A 19,946-nucleotide genomic window follows, 5' to 3' on the forward strand; every position below is an offset into this window, starting at 1 on the left:
TTGAAAGTTGGGCTCTCAGCCATTACTGCATGATTTTAAAGGTATCTGTTCCATGTGCATAAGAGCGAGAGAAAGGAACGGAAGGGGGACAATAACACTAATGGCCATGCACTGTGTACTGTGCTCTCTGCTTGGTGTCTTGCCTTCCAGCGATCATTTACCATACAGTGTAGTACACTCCGTAAGCTGGTTTTATATTCAGTAGGTCTCACGTGCCCTCTGTCTTATAGGGCAAGTGTAGATTGGTTTTGTTTCGTTTGCTTTTGCAGTTTTATAAGACTGTAAGTGATGCCATTTTATTTAGTCTGAGAGCGCCTGTCTGTAACCAGTGAGTGCTGCCTGGCTCTCCTAATAAACAGAGGGCTCTTCATGCCTAGACTGACCAACTCTGTGCTTGCTCTCAACCTCGTCTTTCACACACAGATCACTCATGTAATTTTAAAAGTATTTATCTAAACTGGGTGGGGTCACAATCCTAGTTACTAAAGAGTCTGAGGCAAGAAGAGCCAAGTTCAAAGCCAGCCTGGGCACGTTTGTGAGACCATATCTTCCAGCCCTAAACTTTTCCTGAGGCCTGGGCAATTGGCTGTCCTAAATAGATTTCCTGTGTTCAGACTGTGACATGTTCTGAGCTGCCATTAATCTTCTCTCTCTGTTATTTCCATTTCTCAGGTTTAAGTTTAGGTTTATACTTCTCTTTATTAATGGCACTCCAGTATTTGCTGAACCCTAATTTATTTGACTGGGTTTTGTGGCTGTGGACTGAAGATGGGCTGTCAGTCTTCTCTAACCAAAAGCAATCTCTTCTTTTTTGGAAGCTGATGCAGCTATAGGGAACCCAGAAGGAGCATTCATGAAGGTGTTGCAGGCCAGGAAGGGGAACACCAGCACTGAGCTCACTATTGAACCGGTAAGGGGATATTCAGAAAAGGATGGTGGCACTTACTTGGGTTTCATGAACGAACAGCTCGACTTTAACGATAAAAGTGATGTCCTTAGTGCACTAAATTACATATTGCCATATTTCTCGGGGAAATCAGGAAGATGTACTGTCTACACTGTTACCATTCATTAAACTGCTTTTTTCTAACGTACAAGACAGTTCTCTGGGAATGGTGAAAAGTGATACAAAGAGTGCTCTTAAATACGAATCCAATTCCAGTAACTTGAATTACAAAAATAAGTTGAATAAGCTTTATTTTCTAGAAAATTTATTAGATGCAGAAATTGATGAGGTTAGAAAGAAGGAGAAAACCGCCATGCTTGTGCAGCAGTCTAGCCGTTTAGGGCCCAAAATTAAACGACACAAATTTTGAAAAACATGGGAACGTGCCCAGGCAGAGGGACACAGTCTTGGGGCAATTGAGAATGAAAAGAGAAGGTTCCACAGGAGGAACAGAGTCCTCAGGGGACCAGGAAGCGCACACAAAAGGCACTTCAAGGAAGGAAGCAAAAAGAACCCGAGGAGCAGAGAGCCCCGCCATCTGTAGAGAACATTGCCAAAGACAGGCGGCTCAGGAGCCCACCCACAATGGAGCTGCAGCACCTTGACCTGGTGCAGAAGCCCAGGAGGTTAGTGGGAAACTCCTATCCAGAGCCCTCACTTCCAAGGGAACAGGGCATAGGAGTCTCCTCTTCCCTCCAATCAAACATCCCTGAGTCAGAAGAAACTATATCAGAAAATGCAGCCCTCAAGACTCCTGCTGCAGAGTCTGCTGTGCCTATATCCACCTTAGTTCCAACTGTTCAAAATGCCGGTGAGACTCAGCCAGGATTCTACATTGTAGGCAGTGACTCACACACCCCACCCATCCGTGCTGCTTACCCAGCGCTGTTATCACCAGGTGAACAGTCTGAAGCTCAGCTGAACCAGCAGCTGAAGCCCCTCATCCCCAACAACAACGTGAGAAGGCTCATTTCTCACATTATCAAAACTTTGAAGATGGAAAGCTCTGAGACTCACGTGCAATTGTCCCGTGCCAAGCTCATATCCAGAACAGGCCTCCTGATGAAGCTTCTCAGTGAGCAGCAGGAAATCAAGGTAGACAGGACTGACTGGGATCCAGACCAGTGGAAAACTGAGAACTACATCAGTGAGAGCACAGAAGCACAGAAGCAGACCTAAAACACAGAATAGGATAAAGTGCATTAGGCAGGTAACATGTTGGATTTGGTATATTCTTTAAGAATCCGAAAGCTATTCACATAGAAGAATGTTTTTAGGGTTTTTCCTTGTTGTTTGTTTGTTTTTCAGTGCAGGGGATTAAACCCAGCACCATACTAAACCAAGGGCTCAACCACGGAGGTACAGCCCCAGACCTTGGTTTTTATTAAGAGTCTCAAACTCCTGGTAATCCTGCCTTAACTTCCCAAGGGATAGATTATATACATCAGGTATAAGCCCATGCTCAACTCAAGAATGGGTTTAGAACAGTTAAACTTCTTTCATCCTTTTCTTGTCTTTACTATTTAAGAACAACAAATGTCCTTTTCCTTTTTTTCTTTTTAATACTTTTTCGCGCTCGGAGGTTCCAAGACATGGCTCTAAGAAAAAACTCATCTCAGCAGTATCGCTGACTGTAGTACTGATGGTTTTCGTTCTCACTCTCTGCCTCATTGAGCTAAGGACAATGCATTCAGGTGTCCAGAATGTACCCTCTCTGTGTAATATTTTTAGAAGCCACAAACTAAACACCAAAGTCCCAGGCAGAGGGACACAGTCTTGCAGAGATTGAGAATGAAGAGAGAAGATTCCACAGGCTGAACAGAGTCCTTGGGGGACCAGGAAGCACACACAAAAGGCACTTCAAGGAAGGAAGCAAAAAGAACCCGAGGAGCAAACAGAGGGCCCCGCCATCTGAACAGAACATTGCCAAAGACAGGCGGCTCAGGAGCCCACCTGCAATGGAGCTGCAGCACCTTGACCTGGTGCAGAAGCCCAAGAGGTTGGTGGGAGACTCCTTCTATCCAGAGCCCTCACTTCCAAGGGAACAGGGCATAGGAGTCTCCTCTTCTCCACAATCAAACATCCCTGTCAGAAGAAACTATATCAGAAAATGCAGCCCTCAAGACTCCTGCTGCAGAGTCTGCTGTGCCTATATCCAGCTTAGTTCCAACTGTTCAGAAAGCCGGTGAGACTCAGCCAGGATTCTACATCGTAGGCAGTGACTCACACACCCCACCCATCCGTGCTGCTTACCCAGCACTGTTATCACCAGTCTGAAACTCAGCTGAACCAGCAGCTGAAGCCCCTCATCCCCAACAACAACATGAGAAGGCTCATTTCTCACATTATCAAGACTTTGAAGATGGACAGCTCTGAGACTCACTTGCAATTGTCCCGTGCCAAGCTCATATCCAGATCAGGCCTCCTGATGAAGCTTCTCAGTGAGCAGCAGGAAATCAAGGTAGCCAGGACTGACTGGGATCCAGACCAGAGGAAAACTGAGAACTACATTAGTGAGAGCACAGAAGCCCAGAGCGAACAGAAGGGGCTGGAGTCAAGTCAGGCGAGGACAGGTCCAGGACATGAGGCCCCAACATTCCCATCATTTAAGCGGGAAGACTAGGCACTCCCAGTCCAGATCTTGTGTTGCCACATAACTATAGCCAAGACAGTGATCTCTGCTGTGCTTCTAAAATCAGAGACTGAAGCAGGCCTAAAGCACAGAATAGGATAAAGTGCGTTAGGCAGGTAACATGTTGGATTTGGTATATTCTTTAAGAATCCACAAGCTATTCACATAGAAGAATGGTTTTAGGGTTTTTCCTTGTTGTTTTGTTTGTTTTTCAGTGCAGGGGATTAAACCCAGCACCATACTAAACCAAGGGCTCAACCACGGAGGTACAGCCCCAGACCTTGGTTTTTATTAAGAGTCTCAAACTCCTGGTAATCCTGCCTTAACTTCCCAAGGGATAGATTATATACATCAGGTATAAGCCCATGCTCAACTCAAGAATGGGTTTAGAACAGTTAAACTTCTTTCATCCTTTTCTTGTCTTTACTATTTAAGAACAACAAATGTCCTTTTCCTTTTTTTCTTTTTAATACTTTTTCGCGCTCGGAGGTTCCAAGACATGGCTCTAAGAAAAAACTCATCTCAGCAGTATCGCTGACTGTAGTACTGATGGTTTTCGTTCTCACTCTCTGCCTCATTGAGCTAAGGACAATGCATTCAGGTGTCCAGAATGTACCCTCTCTGTGTAATATTTTTAGAAGCCACAAACTAAACACCAAAGTCCCAGGCAGAGGGACACAGTCTTGCAGAGATTGAGAATGAAGAGAGAAGATTCCACAGGCTGAACAGAGTCCTTGGGGGACCAGGAAGCACACACAAAAGGCACTTCAAGGAAGGAAGCAAAAAGAACCCGAGGAGCAAACAGAGGGCCCCGCCATCTGAACAGAACATTGCCAAAGACAGGCGGCTCAGGAGCCCACCTGCAATGGAGCTGCAGCACCTTGACCTGGTGCAGAAGCCCAAGAGGTTGGTGGGAGACTCCTTCTATCCAGAGCCCTCACTTCCAAGGGAACAGGGCATAGGAGTCTCCTCTTCTCCACAATCAAACATCCCTGTCAGAAGAAACTATATCAGAAAATGCAGCCCTCAAGACTCCTGCTGCAGAGTCTGCTGTGCCTATATCCAGCTTAGTTCCAACTGTTCAGAAAGCCGGTGAGACTCAGCCAGGATTCTACATCGTAGGCAGTGACTCACACACCCCACCCATCCGTGCTGCTTACCCAGCACTGTTATCACCAGTCTGAAACTCAGCTGAACCAGCAGCTGAAGCCCCTCATCCCCAACAACAACATGAGAAGGCTCATTTCTCACATTATCAAGACTTTGAAGATGGACAGCTCTGAGACTCACTTGCAATTGTCCCGTGCCAAGCTCATATCCAGATCAGGCCTCCTGATGAAGCTTCTCAGTGAGCAGCAGGAAATCAAGGTAGCCAGGACTGACTGGGATCCAGACCAGAGGAAAACTGAGAACTACATTAGTGAGAGCACAGAAGCCCAGAGCGAACAGAAGGGGCTGGAGTCAAGTCAGGCGAGGACAGGTCCAGGACATGAGGCCCCAACATTCCCATCATTTAAGCGGGAAGACTAGGCACTCCCAGTCCAGATCTTGTGTTGCCACATAACTATAGCCAAGACAGTGATCTCTGCTGTGCTTCTAAAATCAGAGACTGAAGCAGGCCTAAAGCACAGAATAGGATAAAGTGCGTTAGGCAGGTAACATGTTGGATTTGGTATATTCTTTAAGAATCCACAAGCTATTCACATAGAAGAATGGTTTTAGGGTTTTTCCTTGTTGTTTTGTTTGTTTTTCAGTGCAGGGGATTAAACCCAGCACCATACTAAACCAAGGGCTCAACCACGGAGGTACAGCCCCAGACCTTGGTTTTTATTAAGAGTCTCAAACTCCTGGTAATCCTGCCTTAACTTCCCAAGGGATAGATTATATACATCAGGTATAAGCCCATGCTCAACTCAAGAATGGGTTTAGAACAGTTAAACTTCTTTCATCCTTTTCTTGTCTTTACTATTTAAGAACAACAAATGTCCTTTTCCTTTTTTTCTTTTTAATACTTTTTCGCGCTCGGAGGTTCCAAGACATGGCTCTAAGAAAAAACTCATCTCAGCAGTATCGCTGACTGTAGTACTGATGGTTTTCGTTCTCACTCTCTGCCTCATTGAGCTAAGGACAATGCATTCAGGTGTCCAGAATGTACCCTCTCTGTGTAATATTTTTAGAAGCCACAAACTAAACACCAAAGTCCCAGGCAGAGGGACACAGTCTTGCAGAGATTGAGAATGAAGAGAGAAGATTCCACAGGCTGAACAGAGTCCTTGGGGGACCAGGAAGCACACACAAAAGGCACTTCAAGGAAGGAAGCAAAAAGAACCCGAGGAGCAAACAGAGGGCCCCGCCATCTGAACAGAACATTGCCAAAGACAGGCGGCTCAGGAGCCCACCTGCAATGGAGCTGCAGCACCTTGACCTGGTGCAGAAGCCCAAGAGGTTGGTGGGAGACTCCTTCTATCCAGAGCCCTCACTTCCAAGGGAACAGGGCATAGGAGTCTCCTCTTCTCCACAATCAAACATCCCTGTCAGAAGAAACTATATCAGAAAATGCAGCCCTCAAGACTCCTGCTGCAGAGTCTGCTGTGCCTATATCCAGCTTAGTTCCAACTGTTCAGAAAGCCGGTGAGACTCAGCCAGGATTCTACATCGTAGGCAGTGACTCACACACCCCACCCATCCGTGCTGCTTACCCAGCACTGTTATCACCAGTCTGAAACTCAGCTGAACCAGCAGCTGAAGCCCCTCATCCCCAACAACAACATGAGAAGGCTCATTTCTCACATTATCAAGACTTTGAAGATGGACAGCTCTGAGACTCACTTGCAATTGTCCCGTGCCAAGCTCATATCCAGATCAGGCCTCCTGATGAAGCTTCTCAGTGAGCAGCAGGAAATCAAGGTAGCCAGGACTGACTGGGATCCAGACCAGAGGAAAACTGAGAACTACATTAGTGAGAGCACAGAAGCCCAGAGCGAACAGAAGGGGCTGGAGTCAAGTCAGGCGAGGACAGGTCCAGGACATGAGGCCCCAACATTCCCATCATTTAAGCGGGAAGACTAGGCACTCCCAGTCCAGATCTTGTGTTGCCACATAACTATAGCCAAGACAGTGATCTCTGCTGTGCTTCTAAAATCAGAGACTGAAGCAGGCCTAAAGCACAGAATAGGATAAAGTGCGTTAGGCAGGTAACATGTTGGATTTGGTATATTCTTTAAGAATCCACAAGCTATTCACATAGAAGAATGGTTTTAGGGTTTTTCCTTGTTGTTTTGTTTGTTTTTCAGTGCAGGGGATTAAACCCAGCACCATACTAAACCAAGGGCTCAACCACGGAGGTACAGCCCCAGACCTTGGTTTTTATTAAGAGTCTCAAACTCCTGGTAATCCTGCCTTAACTTCCCAAGGGATAGATTATATACATCAGGTATAAGCCCATGCTCAACTCAAGAATGGGTTTAGAACAGTTAAACTTCTTTCATCCTTTTCTTGTCTTTACTATTTAAGAACAACAAATGTCCTTTTCCTTTTTTTCTTTTTAATACTTTTTCGCGCTCGGAGGTTCCAAGACATGGCTCTAAGAAAAAACTCATCTCAGCAGTATCGCTGACTGTAGTACTGATGGTTTTAGTATTTGCTGAACCCTAATTTATTTGACTGGGTTTTGTGGCTATGGACTGAAGATGGACTGTCAGTCTTCTCTTCTTCTCTAACCAAAAGCAATCTCTTTTTTTTTTTGGAAGTTGATGCAGCTATAGGGAACCCAGAAGGAGCATTCATGAAGGTGTTGCAGGCCAGGAAGGGGAACACCAGCACTGAGCTCACTATTGAACCGGAAAGGGGATATTCAGAAAAGGAAGATGGCACTTACTCGGGTTTCATGAATGAACAGCTTATGCAGCAGTCTAGCAGTTTAGGGCCCAAAATTAAACAACATATACTTGAAAAATGATGGGAACCTGCCCAGGCAGAGGGACACAGTCTTGCGGAGATTGAGAATGAAAAGAGAAGGTTCCACAGGATGAACAGAGTCCTTGGGGGACCAGGAAGCATACACAAAAGGCACTTCAAGGAAGGAAGCAAAAAGAACCCGAGGAGCAAACAGAGATCCCCGCCATCTGTACAGAACATTGCCAAAGACAGGCGGCTCAGGAGCCCACCCACAATGGAGCTGCAGCACCTTGACCTGGTGCAGAAGCCCAGGAGGTTGGTGGGAAACTCTTTCCATCCAGAGCCCTCACTTCCAAGGGAACAGGGCATAGGAGTCTCTTCTTCCCCACAATCAAACATCCCTGAGTCAGAAGAAACTATATCAGAAAATGCAGCCCTCAAGACTCCTGCTGCAGAGTCTGCTGTGCCTATATCCACCTTAGTTCCAACTGTTCAAAATGCCGGTGAGACTCAGCCAAGATTCTACATCGTAGGCAGTGACTCACACACCCCACCCATCCGTGCTGCTTACCCAGCGCTGTTATCACCAGGTGAACAGTCTGAAGCTCAGCTGAACCAGCAGCTGAAGCCCCTCATCCCCAACAACAACGTGACCCAGCACTGTTATCACCAGGTGAACAGTCTGAAGCTCAGCTGAACCAGCAGCTGAAGCCCCTCATCCCCAACAACGTGAGAAAGCTCATTTCTCACGTTAAGACTTTAAAGACGGACAGCTCTGAGGCTCACTTGCAATTGTCCCATGCCAAGCTCATATCCAGAGCAGACCTCCTGATGAAGCTTCTCAGTGAGCTGCAGGAAATCAAGGTAGCCAGGACTAACTGGGATCCAGACCAGTGGAAAACTGAAAACTACATCAGTGAGAGCACAGAAGCCCAGAGCAAACAGGAGGAGCTGGAGTCAAGTCAGGTGAGGACAGGTCCAGGATGCGAGGCCCCGAGGCCCCAACATTCCCGTTATTTAAGCGGGAAGACCTGGCACTCCCAGTCCAGATCTTGTGTTGGCCACATAACTATAGCCAAGACAGTGATCTCTGCTGTGCTTCTAAAATCAGAGACTGAAGCAGACCTAAAGCACAGAATAGGATAAAGTGCTTTAGGAAGGCAACATATCGGACTTGGTATATTCTTTAAGAATCTGCACGCTATTCACACAGAAGAATGTTTTTAGGGTTTTTCCTTCTTGTTGTGCTGTTTGTTTTTCAGTGCAGGGGATTAAACCCAGCACCATACTAAACCAAGGGCTCAACCACGGAGGTACAGCCCCAGACCTTGGTTTTTATTAAGAGTCTCAAACTCCTGGTAATCCTGCCTTAACTTCCCAAGGGATAGATTATATACATCAGGTATAAGCCCATGCTCAACTCAAGAATGGGTTTAGAACAGTTAAACTTCTTTCATCCTTTTCTTGTCTTTACTATTTAAGAAAAAAAATGTTCTTTTCCTTTTTTCTTTTTAATACTTTTTAGCGCTCGGAGGTTCCAAGATACGGCTCTGAGAAAAAACTCATCTTAGCAGTATCTCTGACTGTAGTAGTGACGGTTTTCGTTCTCACTTTCTGCCTCATTGAGGTAAGGACAATGCATTCAGGTGTCCAGAATGTACCCTCTCTGTGTAATATTTTTAGAACCCGCAAACTAAAAACCAAAGTCACTTACCCCCTCTCTCTAAAGGTAATGTCCCAGTTTGTCAACAGGTGTTCTGTCCATGAAACAACGTTTCTCGATGTCAGGTCATTGTGTGGCACTGGAGGTCTGTCCTGTAATGTAAATAATGTTAGACAGTCTGAAAGGAATGAATGAGTTCTCTCTCAGTGAGGACAGGGTCTAATTTTGTGCCTAGAAGGCAGAGACCAGCATGGACTCAATGCAAAGCCCCTGGGAAGATGACCACTGGCCACTGCACAGGTAGAGCCCTCCGCATCGACTGGCTGGCCTTGAAATTTGTATCTGCTCCTATCCTGCACTTCACTTGTATATACAGTTCACCTTTGTATATATTCACATTTACATGGATTCTTCTGCCCATTTAGACGATAGACTCTGTGAAGAGAAGAAGCATGCGTGTGCGTGCGTGTTTTGCCTCTAGCAAATACTTAAAGTAACACACAGAGCCAGGCCTCCCAGCACTTGAAAAGCAGAGGCAGCTGAGGCAGGCGGATCTGTGTGAGTTCAAGGCCAGCCTAGTCTACATAGTTCCAGGCCAGCTGGGGCTACAGGGAGACCCTGTTTCAAAAATACCCTTTTTTTTTTTTTTCAAAAAAACCTCTATGACAATGAGGAAAAAATAGAAGCAATTTCTAAAAATCGTGAGCTAGGCGTGGTGACACACACTTTTAATCCTAGCACTCCAGAGGCAGAGGCAGGTGCATCTCAAGACCAAGACCAGCTTGGTCTATATAGCAAGTTCTAGGCCAGCTGGGGCTACAGGGGGAACCTGTCTCAAAAATACCAAAAAATAAAAATAAATCTCCCAATCAGGTGCTGTGGTGCCTGTCTTTAATCCCAGCACTTGAGAGGCAGAAGCAGGTAGATTTCTGTGAGATTGAGGCCAGCCTGGTCTTCATACTGAGTTTCAGGACAGCTGAGGCTACTGGGAGACCCTGACTCCAAGGCAGAGCATTTTGTAGATCTAAGCACCTTGTCTTTGACACCATTAGGCAACTTAGCACTTAAACCTGCTAAGCACAGGACAGAGTTTACATACATTGTCTGATCTACTCACAAAACTCCTTCTAGGAAGACCTTAGCAAGCCTCTTCTACAGATGAAAGAGATCAACTTAAGGCCCCAGTGGCCAAACCAAGAGCCAAACTCGTTTCCCTGACTGTAAAGCCTACATGAATTACTTAATACCACTCTTCAGTTTCACCTCCTTAGAGACAGAGTACTGGGAGCACGGACGTAAAATCAAATCATCACAAACTATTGAAAGCATTAATGTATTTCATTTAAAAGGCAATCCAGGAGAAAAGGAGTATTTCTTTTCAAAGCCACTCATCTACCAGCCTGTACCTCCTTCCTCGTGTTATGCTCTTGCTACAGAAGCTTCGCTACCTCAGAGAATCAAGGCAGTTTCTGCTGATTCTTTCTAGTACTTTCCTAATGCTGCTTTGTTTTATATATGTTTTTATATATGTTTTTATATAAAAATGTATGTATACATATACAACGTACACATAAATATCTTTTATATATGTATGGTTTTTTGTGGGAGGGAGGAGTTTGAGACAGCATCTCCTGTAGCCAGGATGACTTGAAATTCACTATTTTCCCAGGCTGCCCTTGAACTCTTAATTCTCCTTCCTCTACCTCAGAGTCACAAGCGTGTGTCACTCAGTAGCCCAGTAGTTACTTATATTTTTAATCCTCCTAGAGTTTCAATGTTTAGTTTTTTGATATGGTGGGGGTAGGGACTATGTCCCTCTTAGGTGAATATCCAGATTTCAAATGATTTTTATCAAATGATTTGTTCTTTGTTTGCTGGTCTAAGATACCATCTCTATGTGGACTCTTCCATCCATCCTGCCGTCCTTCCTGCAGCAGTACTGGGGTCACACTACTTCATCCCAGTTGCTCTGTATATTAACTGAAATCCTAGTTGCTGAGTAACTCAAGAGTATATTCAGTCAGACAAGATTCTGATCTTTTTCATACATTGCATAACTATTCTTAAATTCTTCTCTACCAAATGTCAGCTGTCTTATTTTGTAAAAACAAAATGTCACAGCTAGAGAGGAGGCCCAGTAATTAATACATCTGCCTCACTAACATGAGGACTGGAGTTCAGAGTTCAGATCCCCAGAACCCAAGTAAATTCTTGGCCAAGTATGGTGGCTACCTGTCATTCCAGCTTTTGAAGGCAGAGAGGTGACCCCCCGAGGGCAAGCCAGCTAGTGAGACTAGCCATATTGGTAAACTCTGTTTGACCTGCCTCAGTGAATAAAGTGGAAGAGCTATCTAGAATGATCTCCAACATCAACGTCAGGCCTCCATGAGCATGTGCATGTGTGCCCTTGTGCACCTAACACACAAAAACACATAATGCATGAAAACACACAATACATGGAAATGGGAAAATTTTTAGCTCTGAATCAGATGACATGGGATTTGTAGCCCTATTTTCATTTGACAACGGATATGTTTATAACATGCCATACATTCACTGAATCTTCTATTTTTCAGTGCTTGGGATTGAACCCAGGCCCCGTGAAAGCACCCTACTACCACTGAGATACATCTCCAGCCCTTTGTGACAATCCTGTGTTTTCTTCCAAAACAGATTTATTCCCATAGAAGAAGAAAGAGAGTGGGAGATGAAGAAAAGGCCACAGGGTAAATATGAGACTGACAATCTTTCAAGGAGAATCTGGGAACTAGAAGAGAACTTGGAACTCATCTAATTTAATCCCCTCATTTCACAGGGAGGAAACTGAGGAAGAATATTACCTCCCCCAGTGACTTTCCTGGCTCCCCAAAGAGGCAGAGATAGGACTATCAAAAAGGGCTATGGTATCACCAGCCCTTCAAGGAAAGAGGGTGAAGGGCAAAAGGGTTGGATTGTGCCTATTCCTCCTGGTGATGGCATCAGGAACTCACTATGTAGCCAAGGCTGGCCACAAACTCATGGCAATCCTCCCATTTCAGCTTCGGGTTGGATTGTGCCTATTCCTCCTGGTGATGGCATCAGGAACTCACTATGTAGCCAAGGCTGGCCACAAAATCATGGCAATCCTCCCCTTTCAGCTTCCCAACTGCTGGAATTACAGGTGTGATTCATCATGCCCAGCTGGTTATGTCCTTTAAGTTGTTCTCACAACTCAACCGTCAGAGGCATCCTGCAGAGTGAAAATTTTATGAGCAGGGGAACTGTGCAGTTGGATGCTGGTGTTGCTCAGTGTGACTCACTTGTAGAATAAAGCAGCTAGGCAAACAGGAGCAGCAGGTCTGCACCAGAGGGTCTGAAGGGCACTGATGGAAAAGACAGTGAAATGCTTCTGCCTGGTGCAATTTGTTTGAAGGGATGAGTGGGGCCCCAGTCCTATTGGAGCCTTGACTATGCTTCATGACAAGTCACATAAAGATCTCCCCAAGGCATTTGTGGGGCCCTTAAGACACTCTTAGGGACTTCCAAGAAGCCAGGCATGCATGAAATTTTTCTTAAGCCCCAGCCCTGGGGTGATTTTTCTTACTGTATTTATGGGCCAAAGCATGCATTTTGTCATGAGGAAACCAAGATGTCCCCTGGGAGGGACACAAAATATGACCCAATCGCTAATTGTCTCCAGCTTTCTTCCAAGGGGTAAGAAATGTGAGAAGGACACCGAGAGTCAGGTAAGCTTGAGACTTGGTGCTGTGGCTGGAGAAGACAGGAGTAAGCAGAACTAATATCCCCCTTGTTTTCTAGGAAGGATTTTTCTGGCTAAGGTGGCCACTGTGGCTTAGGGATTTGAACAGGTCTCTGCATGACACATGTAAGAAAAACATAGCTGAGAATCTACAGGACAAGGAGATTCTCAAAAGAGAATCAGAGATTTTCAAAAAGAATGTTGGGTAAATGACTGTGATTTAAAATCCCTACCTAAAATGAGGAGCTAAAGACAAGCTACTTGTTGCAGGTTTAAAAGCCGTGGGCTGGAGAGATGGCTCAGTGGTAAAGAGCACTGGCTGCTCTTGCAGAGGACCAGGGTTCCATTCCTAGTAGCCACATGGGGGCTAACAACTGTCTGTTAGCATTTGTACACAAAACTTAAATTATTTAAATTAATCAAAAGCCTTGGCATTGCTCTTCTTCCAGGGCCCCGGAAGAAGTGGTGGTGGTCGAGCCCTCAAGCATGTCGTCTGATGACGCAGAGGAGAGCGAAGAGAGGTCACAGATTGATCCAGTATCTTTTTTTTAAAATAAAAAAAAATTGTATTGACTTAGAAGTATTCAGAATGTCAACAAAACTGCTGCAATTTTTTTTTTTTTGCAATTACAGGGTGGTATTCAGTTAAGAGAACAATTATTTTCATACAAGCTGCATCAGAGACAACTGAAGATGACAAAAACTACCGTCCCCACATATAACTAATCTGTGCTGTGCACCAAGAACCTGCTTTAAATTTCCATGCCGATTTACAACCCCCACACTGTACCAGGCAAGATTAGTGGCTGTTGAAAGTACCACCAGGACAGGGCTATCTAAAGACACATTCGGTAGTGCGTTAACCATACAAAAAGAGACACTGTACAGTTTAAAAACAAATCTTACACAGCCTTACATTTCAATTTTTTCTTTCAAATGTGTGAGTTGTGTACAAGGGGTTAAATGCTTTATAGACAAGAAAAAAAAACTGCGCTAGAACAAACTTATTCGTCATCATCCTCTTCGTCGTCTTCATCTTCCTCCTCTTCCTTCCTTTTCTTGCTCTTTTCAGCCTTGACAACCCCCTTTTTGCAGCATCAGGTTTTCCTTTAGCTCTGTAGGCAGCAATATCCTTCCCGTGTTTCTCCTTCAGCCCGGCGGCAGCCTTCTTCTCGTAAGGCTGCTTGTCCTCTGCAGCAGTGCTGCTCCACATCCCTCCCAGTTTCTTTGCAACATCACCAACAGATAAGCCGGGACGCTCTCCTTTAATTTGGGGCAATACTCAGAATAGAACAGGAAGAAAGCCGAAGGAGGCCTCTTGGGTGCGTCAGGATCCTTGAACTTCTTTTTTGTTTCCCCTTTAGGAGGGATGCAGGTTTTCATTTCTCTCTCATAACGAGCCTTGTCAGCCTTTGCCCCGTCTTCAAACTTTCCTTTTTCTTTAGCAGACATGGTCTTCCACCTCTCTGAGCACTTCTTGGAAAACTCTGAGAAGTTGACGGAAGCGTCAGGTGCTTCTTCTTGTGCTCCTCCTGCCAAGTTTGCACAAAGAATGCATACTCTCGGCTTCTCAGGATCCCCTTTGCCCAGGTTTGGTTGTTTTCCTTAGCAAGGCACAGAGTCGCCCAGTGCCCGTCCAGCTCTCACTTGCCCTGGCACTGTCTCTATGGAGCTCAATGTACTGCAATGGTCTGTGAGAGAGGGAGCCCGACGCAGCCTCCCATTATCATTTTTAAAAAATATTTATTATTTTTATTTTATGTGTATGCGTGTACTGCCTGCATGTAGGTAAGTGCACCTGTGTTGTGCAATGCCTGTGGAGGTCAGAAGAAGCTGTCAGATCCCCTGGAACTGGAGTTAGCTGCCATGTGGGTGCTGGGATTCAAACCCGGGTCTTCTGCAAGAACAACCACTGTTCTTAACCGCTGAGCCATCTCTCCAGCCCCCACCCCCATTATCATTTTTTAATAATTTTTTTTGTGGATTCGTGAGTCAAAGGTCTTTGTGAGTAAATGAAAACTGATGCACAAGAACTGAGAATGTGGGCCAGGAAACCAGCTCAGCATATAAAAGCACTTGCCACACAAGCCTTATGACCTGAGTTTGATCCTCAGAACCCAAGTAAAAACACTGGATGGGGTGGCATGTGTCTGTAATCACAGCACTCCTATGGCAAGATAGGAGGCAGAGACGGAGAACTGATCAGAAGCCCAGTGACCACCTAGCCTGGCGTACACAGTGTGGCAAAAACAGTAAGAGAGATGCTGCATCAGCAAGGTGGGAGGCCAAAACCAACTCCCCAAAATTGTCTTCTGACTTCCACATGAGCGCATGGCATGCACACACCTGGACTCACGCACACTAATAATAACAAAAGAAAAAGGAAAAAACTTGAGACTGTGTCTACTCATCATAGAAAAATGCCATCAGCTCAGCAACCCCAAGAGTGGTGCCAGTTGTGGGTGATGATCTGTCCCAGCCCCCAGAGGAACAATGTGCCTAGGAACCAGCCTGGTGTGCTTTGCTGATTATGGTTCCAAGTAGAGCCATGGCCCTTTAGTTGGCTGAGGGTGGACAGGCGGCACCCAAGGCACCTCCCAAAGCTCCTTCTTGAGAATGAAGAGCAGGTGTTTCTCTATGTAGTGGCTTCAGACTTATAGCACAAGAGGAAGGAGTTACAGAAATGGGAAGCAGCAGGACCTATAGTTTCCCTCATGAACAGTGCTCTGGGTGCCAAGCCCAGCAATCTGTGGAAGCTGAGCTGTTTACACTTAGCATCTACTGGGAGTAATTGGGCAGGCCTGTAATGAAGGTACTTGGAGAAGCCAGGAGGATCCCTGCAACGTCAAGGTCAGCCTAGGCTACATAGTTCCAGGTCTCTCTGCTCTATATAGTTAAACCTTAGTTAAAACACAAACAAAGCTGGGCGTGGTGGCACACGCCTTTAATCCCAGAACTCAGGAGGCAGAGGCAGGCAGATCTCTGAGTTCAAGGCCAGCCTGGTCTACATAGTGAGTTCCAGGACAACTGGGGCTACAAGGAGACCCTGTCTCAAAAAGACAAAAAAAAAAAAAAACCTAGACTAGCTCAGACATCATAAGTGGGGAGTAAAGCTACTGACTTTACTAATAGTGTTGGAAACAAAGAGGAGCTGATAAAAAGCAAAGATTGAGAAGCTTCTACACAGGGTTTCCCAAGGCCTGGACCAGAGATCCCTGCAGCTCTAGGGTTCTGTTTTTTCCTATCACTTCGAATTTGAAGCACAAGTGACATTTTTCTATGGAATACCATCTCAATTTGTTCTATGAAAGAGTGCCCCTCAGACCCTCTCCCTGGCCTCTGAGAAAAAGCCGCCCTCCACCTGACTCTGGAAATCCCCTCCATTGTTCAAACACTTTCCTGGTATCTGTTTATGATTTCTATAAAAATGATCTGTGGCAGAAGAGATAGAACATTCTGCCCCAGGTAAGCTAGCCAATGGCAGTATACCTGATACATCTGTGTATGGTTTCTATGGCAATAATCTGGGGCAGAAGAGAAAGAACCTTCTGCCTCAGGTAAGACAGCCAATGGCTGTATAGATAAAGTCTCTGGAAAGCAGCCCTAGATTGTTCCAATCCTTTCCTGGTTATTCTGTGTATAGTTTCTATGGACATCCCCTGCTTTGTGGTTTTTCTGCTTAAAAGCCCTGTGTTTTCACTGCTCAGGGTCACAGTACAGCTCCTGAGATGTCTCTGTGTCCCCAACCAGTTGGCTCCAATAAAGTGCTCCTTTTTACTCTGACTGGGTGTCTGAGTGGTCAATTTGGGGAATTTTACAGACCCTGAACAACTAGACTCAAACATTACTGCATTGTCTTAATTGTGGTTATTTTTGCTTCTGTTTTTTGTTTAGTTTTGTTTGAGGCAGGGTCTCCCTCTAGCCCCAACTGGCCTGGAACTCACTGTGCAGACCAGACTGAACTCCCATCTCACAGAGATCTACCTGCCTCTGCCTCCAGGATGCTTGGACTAAAGGTGTGTGCCACTATGCCTAGTTTGTTTTTGAGAAAGGATTTCACGCTGTAGCCCACAATACCCTGGAGCTCACAATAATACTCATGCTTCAGTCTCTTGAGTACTGAGTCACAGGCATGAGCCACCACTCTAGGCTTTCTAAATCTCCTAAGAACATGGTCCTGGCTAGTCCTAGATGGGCCAGAGTTTGTGAGTACTATCGGTTGAACTGTCTGTCCTCTGGCCAGACATACACCCTGACTATAGCCTGGGAGAAGAGGAGTGCCTGGACCACACAACAGGACTGTGTCTATCTTACTGACAGCAAACCACAGATCAGAAAACACCTCTTAACTAAGACCTGAGTGATAGAGGAGGACACAAGGCCATCAGTCACTGTGTTGGTCAGAGGCGGCAAACTTAGGTGGCTTAGGGGAGCCTGTGAAAAAGATCATGAGCTGGGTCTGAATATTAAGCTAGACACTGAGCCTGGTTCTAGGGAAAGCTTGGGAATATTGAACATATCACCTTATTTCATATTTGTAGTGTGTGTTAATCTAATGGTATCCTCTTTGTGTGACAATAGACCAGGAAACTTGTGTTCAGAAAAATCAGTGAGTAGTTGGCATGGTATGAACTGTATATTGGGACACTTAGAGCCTGGAGCCAAAGTCCCCACCATTCCACAGGGATCAATATACCAGTCCAGAGGGTCTCCAGACTGACTGCTAACAACCCCAAAACTAACTTAAAATGATAACAAGCATCTGTTACTCACAATTTGTGGTCATTAAGAATTCAGGAATAGCTTTAGCAGTTCTAGCTCTGATGAGATTGTCAAAATTCTGGCCAGGGCTGTGGCCATCTGAAGGCTTCATTAGGGGTGCAGGATCCACCTCCAAGGTGGTTTGCTCACCCAAACGACTGACAAGTGGTGCTGGTTGTTGGAGGCAGGCCTCAGGTTCCTGCCTACATGGGCCTGTACACGTGCTACTTAATTGAATGTCCTCACAACATGGTGGCTTGAGACAGGCAGGGAATGGAGAGATGAGAAGAGGAAGGGGCAGAGGAAGAAGGGGAGGGGAGGAAGAGATGCTCTTTTATCCCATAGCTTCAGAAGCAATCATTTCTGCCACAGCACATGAACAGTTTAGAAGCCAGTCACTGAATTTAGCTCACATACAAGGGTAGGGGATGTTAGGCACCATCTTTTTGAAAAGAGTCAGAGACATTGTGAATATAGTATTACACTATCTGCATTCAGGGAAGGCACCCATAGCAGTCGTTCTGACATCAATATCTGCTAACTTATCTCTGTATACATCTATATCTTCAGGGAGTATGGGCAGGGTGTCCCCAGCTCCACCCCCCCCAACCAGGGATGGTGTATGGGTACCTGTGAGCCCCTTCCCATGTCTATAATAGAATGTTTAGTGTGTCCGTCTTAAGCAGGTCTCCTGTGGGTAATCAGAGCTGCTGAGAGTTCAAGAGGACAATGACCATGTCATGTCCAGGGGATAGCCTTTCCACGGAGCTACTTAATAAACACAACGTTACTCATTTTTCTTTTTTTTTCTTTTTTGTCTTTTTGAGACAGGGTCTCCTTGTAGCTCTAGCTGTCCTGGAACTCACTATGTAGACCAGGCTGGTCTCAAACTCACAAAGATCTGCCTGCCTCTGCCTCCCAAGTGCTGGGATTAAAGGCGTGTGCCACCGCACCCAGCAATGTTGCTCATTTTTCAAAACAATTTTCAGGGCTGCAGAGATGGCTCAGCAGTTAAGAGCATTGCTTACTCTTGCAGAGGTCCCAGGGTTCAATACCCAGCACCCACATGGCAGCTAACAACTGTCTATAACTCTAGTTCTAAGGGATCCAATGCCCTCTTATAACCTCTGTGGACACTGCAGGACATGGGTGTATTTACCTACATGCAGGCAATACACTCACACACCTAAAAAAATCTTCAACAGTGACACATCTCACAGAGGTTTAACATCCAGAATACACAACAAATGCAAAAAACAAAGAATCAAGAAAGGAAGTAACCAATTAGAAGATGGGCTAAGGAACTGAACAGAGAGTTCTCAAAAGAAGAAATAAAGATGGCTTAAGAAGCACTTTTTTTTGGTCTTTTTGAGATGAGGTCTCCCTGTAGCCCAAGCTGTCCTGGACCTCACTATGTAGACCAGGCTGGCCTTGAACTCACAGAGATCCGCCTGCCTCTGCCTCCCAAGTGCTGGTAAGAAGCATCTTAAAAGGTGTTTAACACCACTAGTAATTAGGGAAATGCAAATTAAAACCACTTTAACATTTCCTCTTACCCCAGTCAGACTGGCTAAGATCAAGAGAACAAATGATACCAAATGTTGGAGAGGATGTGGGGAAAGGGAAACACTCATTCACTGCTAGTGGGACTGCAAACTTGTTCAATCCCTATGGAAAGCAGTGTGAACTCTTAAAAAACTACAAACGGGGGCTGGAGAGATGGCTCAGCGGTTAAGAGTACTGACTGCTCTTGCAGAGGACCCGGGTTTGAATCCCAGCACCCACATGGCGGCTATGAACCATCCTTAACTCCAGTTCCAGGGGAATGCAAAGCCGCCTTCTGACATCTGAGGCATTGCATGACATGGGTGCACTCACATACACACAGGCAATACACTGATACACATAAAATAAAAATAATAAAATATTTTTTTTTAAGTTAAAATGAGACATCAGGAAAAAAAAATAGGAGGGCTGAAAAGATAACTCAGTTGTTAAGAGCACTGACTGCTCTTGCAGAGGACCAGAGTTTCTTTCCCACACTCACTTGGTGACTAACAACCTTCCTTAACTCCAGTTCCAGGAGATCTGAGGCACTCTTCTGGCTTATGTGGGCACTCCTGCACATGGTGCACATACATACATGTAGTCAAAACACTCATACACATGAAATAAGAAATAAAATATTATTTTAAAGAGCAAACAAATAGAAAACATTTTTTTAAAAATCAAATTATATTTAGGTTATAAGGTAAGTGATTAAAACTAACTAATATGCTGCTAATTCTGTTGAGAATAGATCCAGTCT

At 45.3% G+C, this 19,946-nt stretch overlaps 2 protein-coding genes, 1 long non-coding RNA gene and 1 pseudogene across 3 annotated transcripts; 3 read left to right on the forward strand and 1 right to left on the reverse strand.

Annotated features, from left to right (window-relative positions):
* Window positions 1–367: 367 nt before the first annotated feature.
* LOC108490250 (leucine-rich repeat-containing protein 37A3-like) lies at window positions 368–3,654 on the forward strand. The gene has a single exon (XM_029559197.1). It carries the CDS (start codon window positions 1,532–1,534, stop codon window positions 2,123–2,125), a length of 594 nt encoding a protein of 197 aa, XP_029415057.1. The 5' UTR covers window positions 368–1,531; the 3' UTR covers window positions 2,126–3,654.
* Window positions 3,655–7,460: 3,806 nt separating this feature from the next.
* LOC103726573 (leucine-rich repeat-containing protein 37A3-like) lies at window positions 7,461–9,189 on the forward strand (the record flags this gene model as incomplete). Its single annotated transcript, XM_029559196.1, has 3 exons — window positions 7,461–8,065; window positions 8,149–8,441; window positions 9,001–9,189. Coding segments are annotated over exons 1-3 (942 nt in total), but the record flags the coding sequence as incomplete, so codon positions are not given.
* Window positions 9,190–12,903: 3,714 nt separating this feature from the next.
* Window positions 12,904–13,431, forward strand: LOC115068618. Its single transcript, XR_003847950.1, has 2 exons — window positions 12,904–13,082; window positions 13,327–13,431. It is a non-coding gene; the product is annotated as an uncharacterized LOC115068618 (long non-coding RNA).
* Window positions 13,432–13,763: 332 nt separating this feature from the next.
* Window positions 13,764–17,750, reverse strand: LOC103726574 (annotated as a pseudogene).
* Between the last annotated feature and the right edge of the window lie 2,196 nt (window positions 17,751–19,946).

This window comes from Nannospalax galili, unplaced genomic scaffold (assembly GCF_000622305.1).
Source record: "Nannospalax galili isolate Female #2095 unplaced genomic scaffold, S.galili_v1.0 scaffold4609, whole genome shotgun sequence".
NCBI classification, from domain to species: domain Eukaryota; kingdom Metazoa; phylum Chordata; class Mammalia; order Rodentia; family Spalacidae; genus Nannospalax; species Nannospalax galili.

Coding starts and splice junctions, on each gene's coding strand:
- LOC108490250 (XM_029559197.1), top strand. CDS start 1,532: ATGGAGCTGCAGCACCTTGACCTGGTGCAGAAGCCCAGGAGGTTAGTG.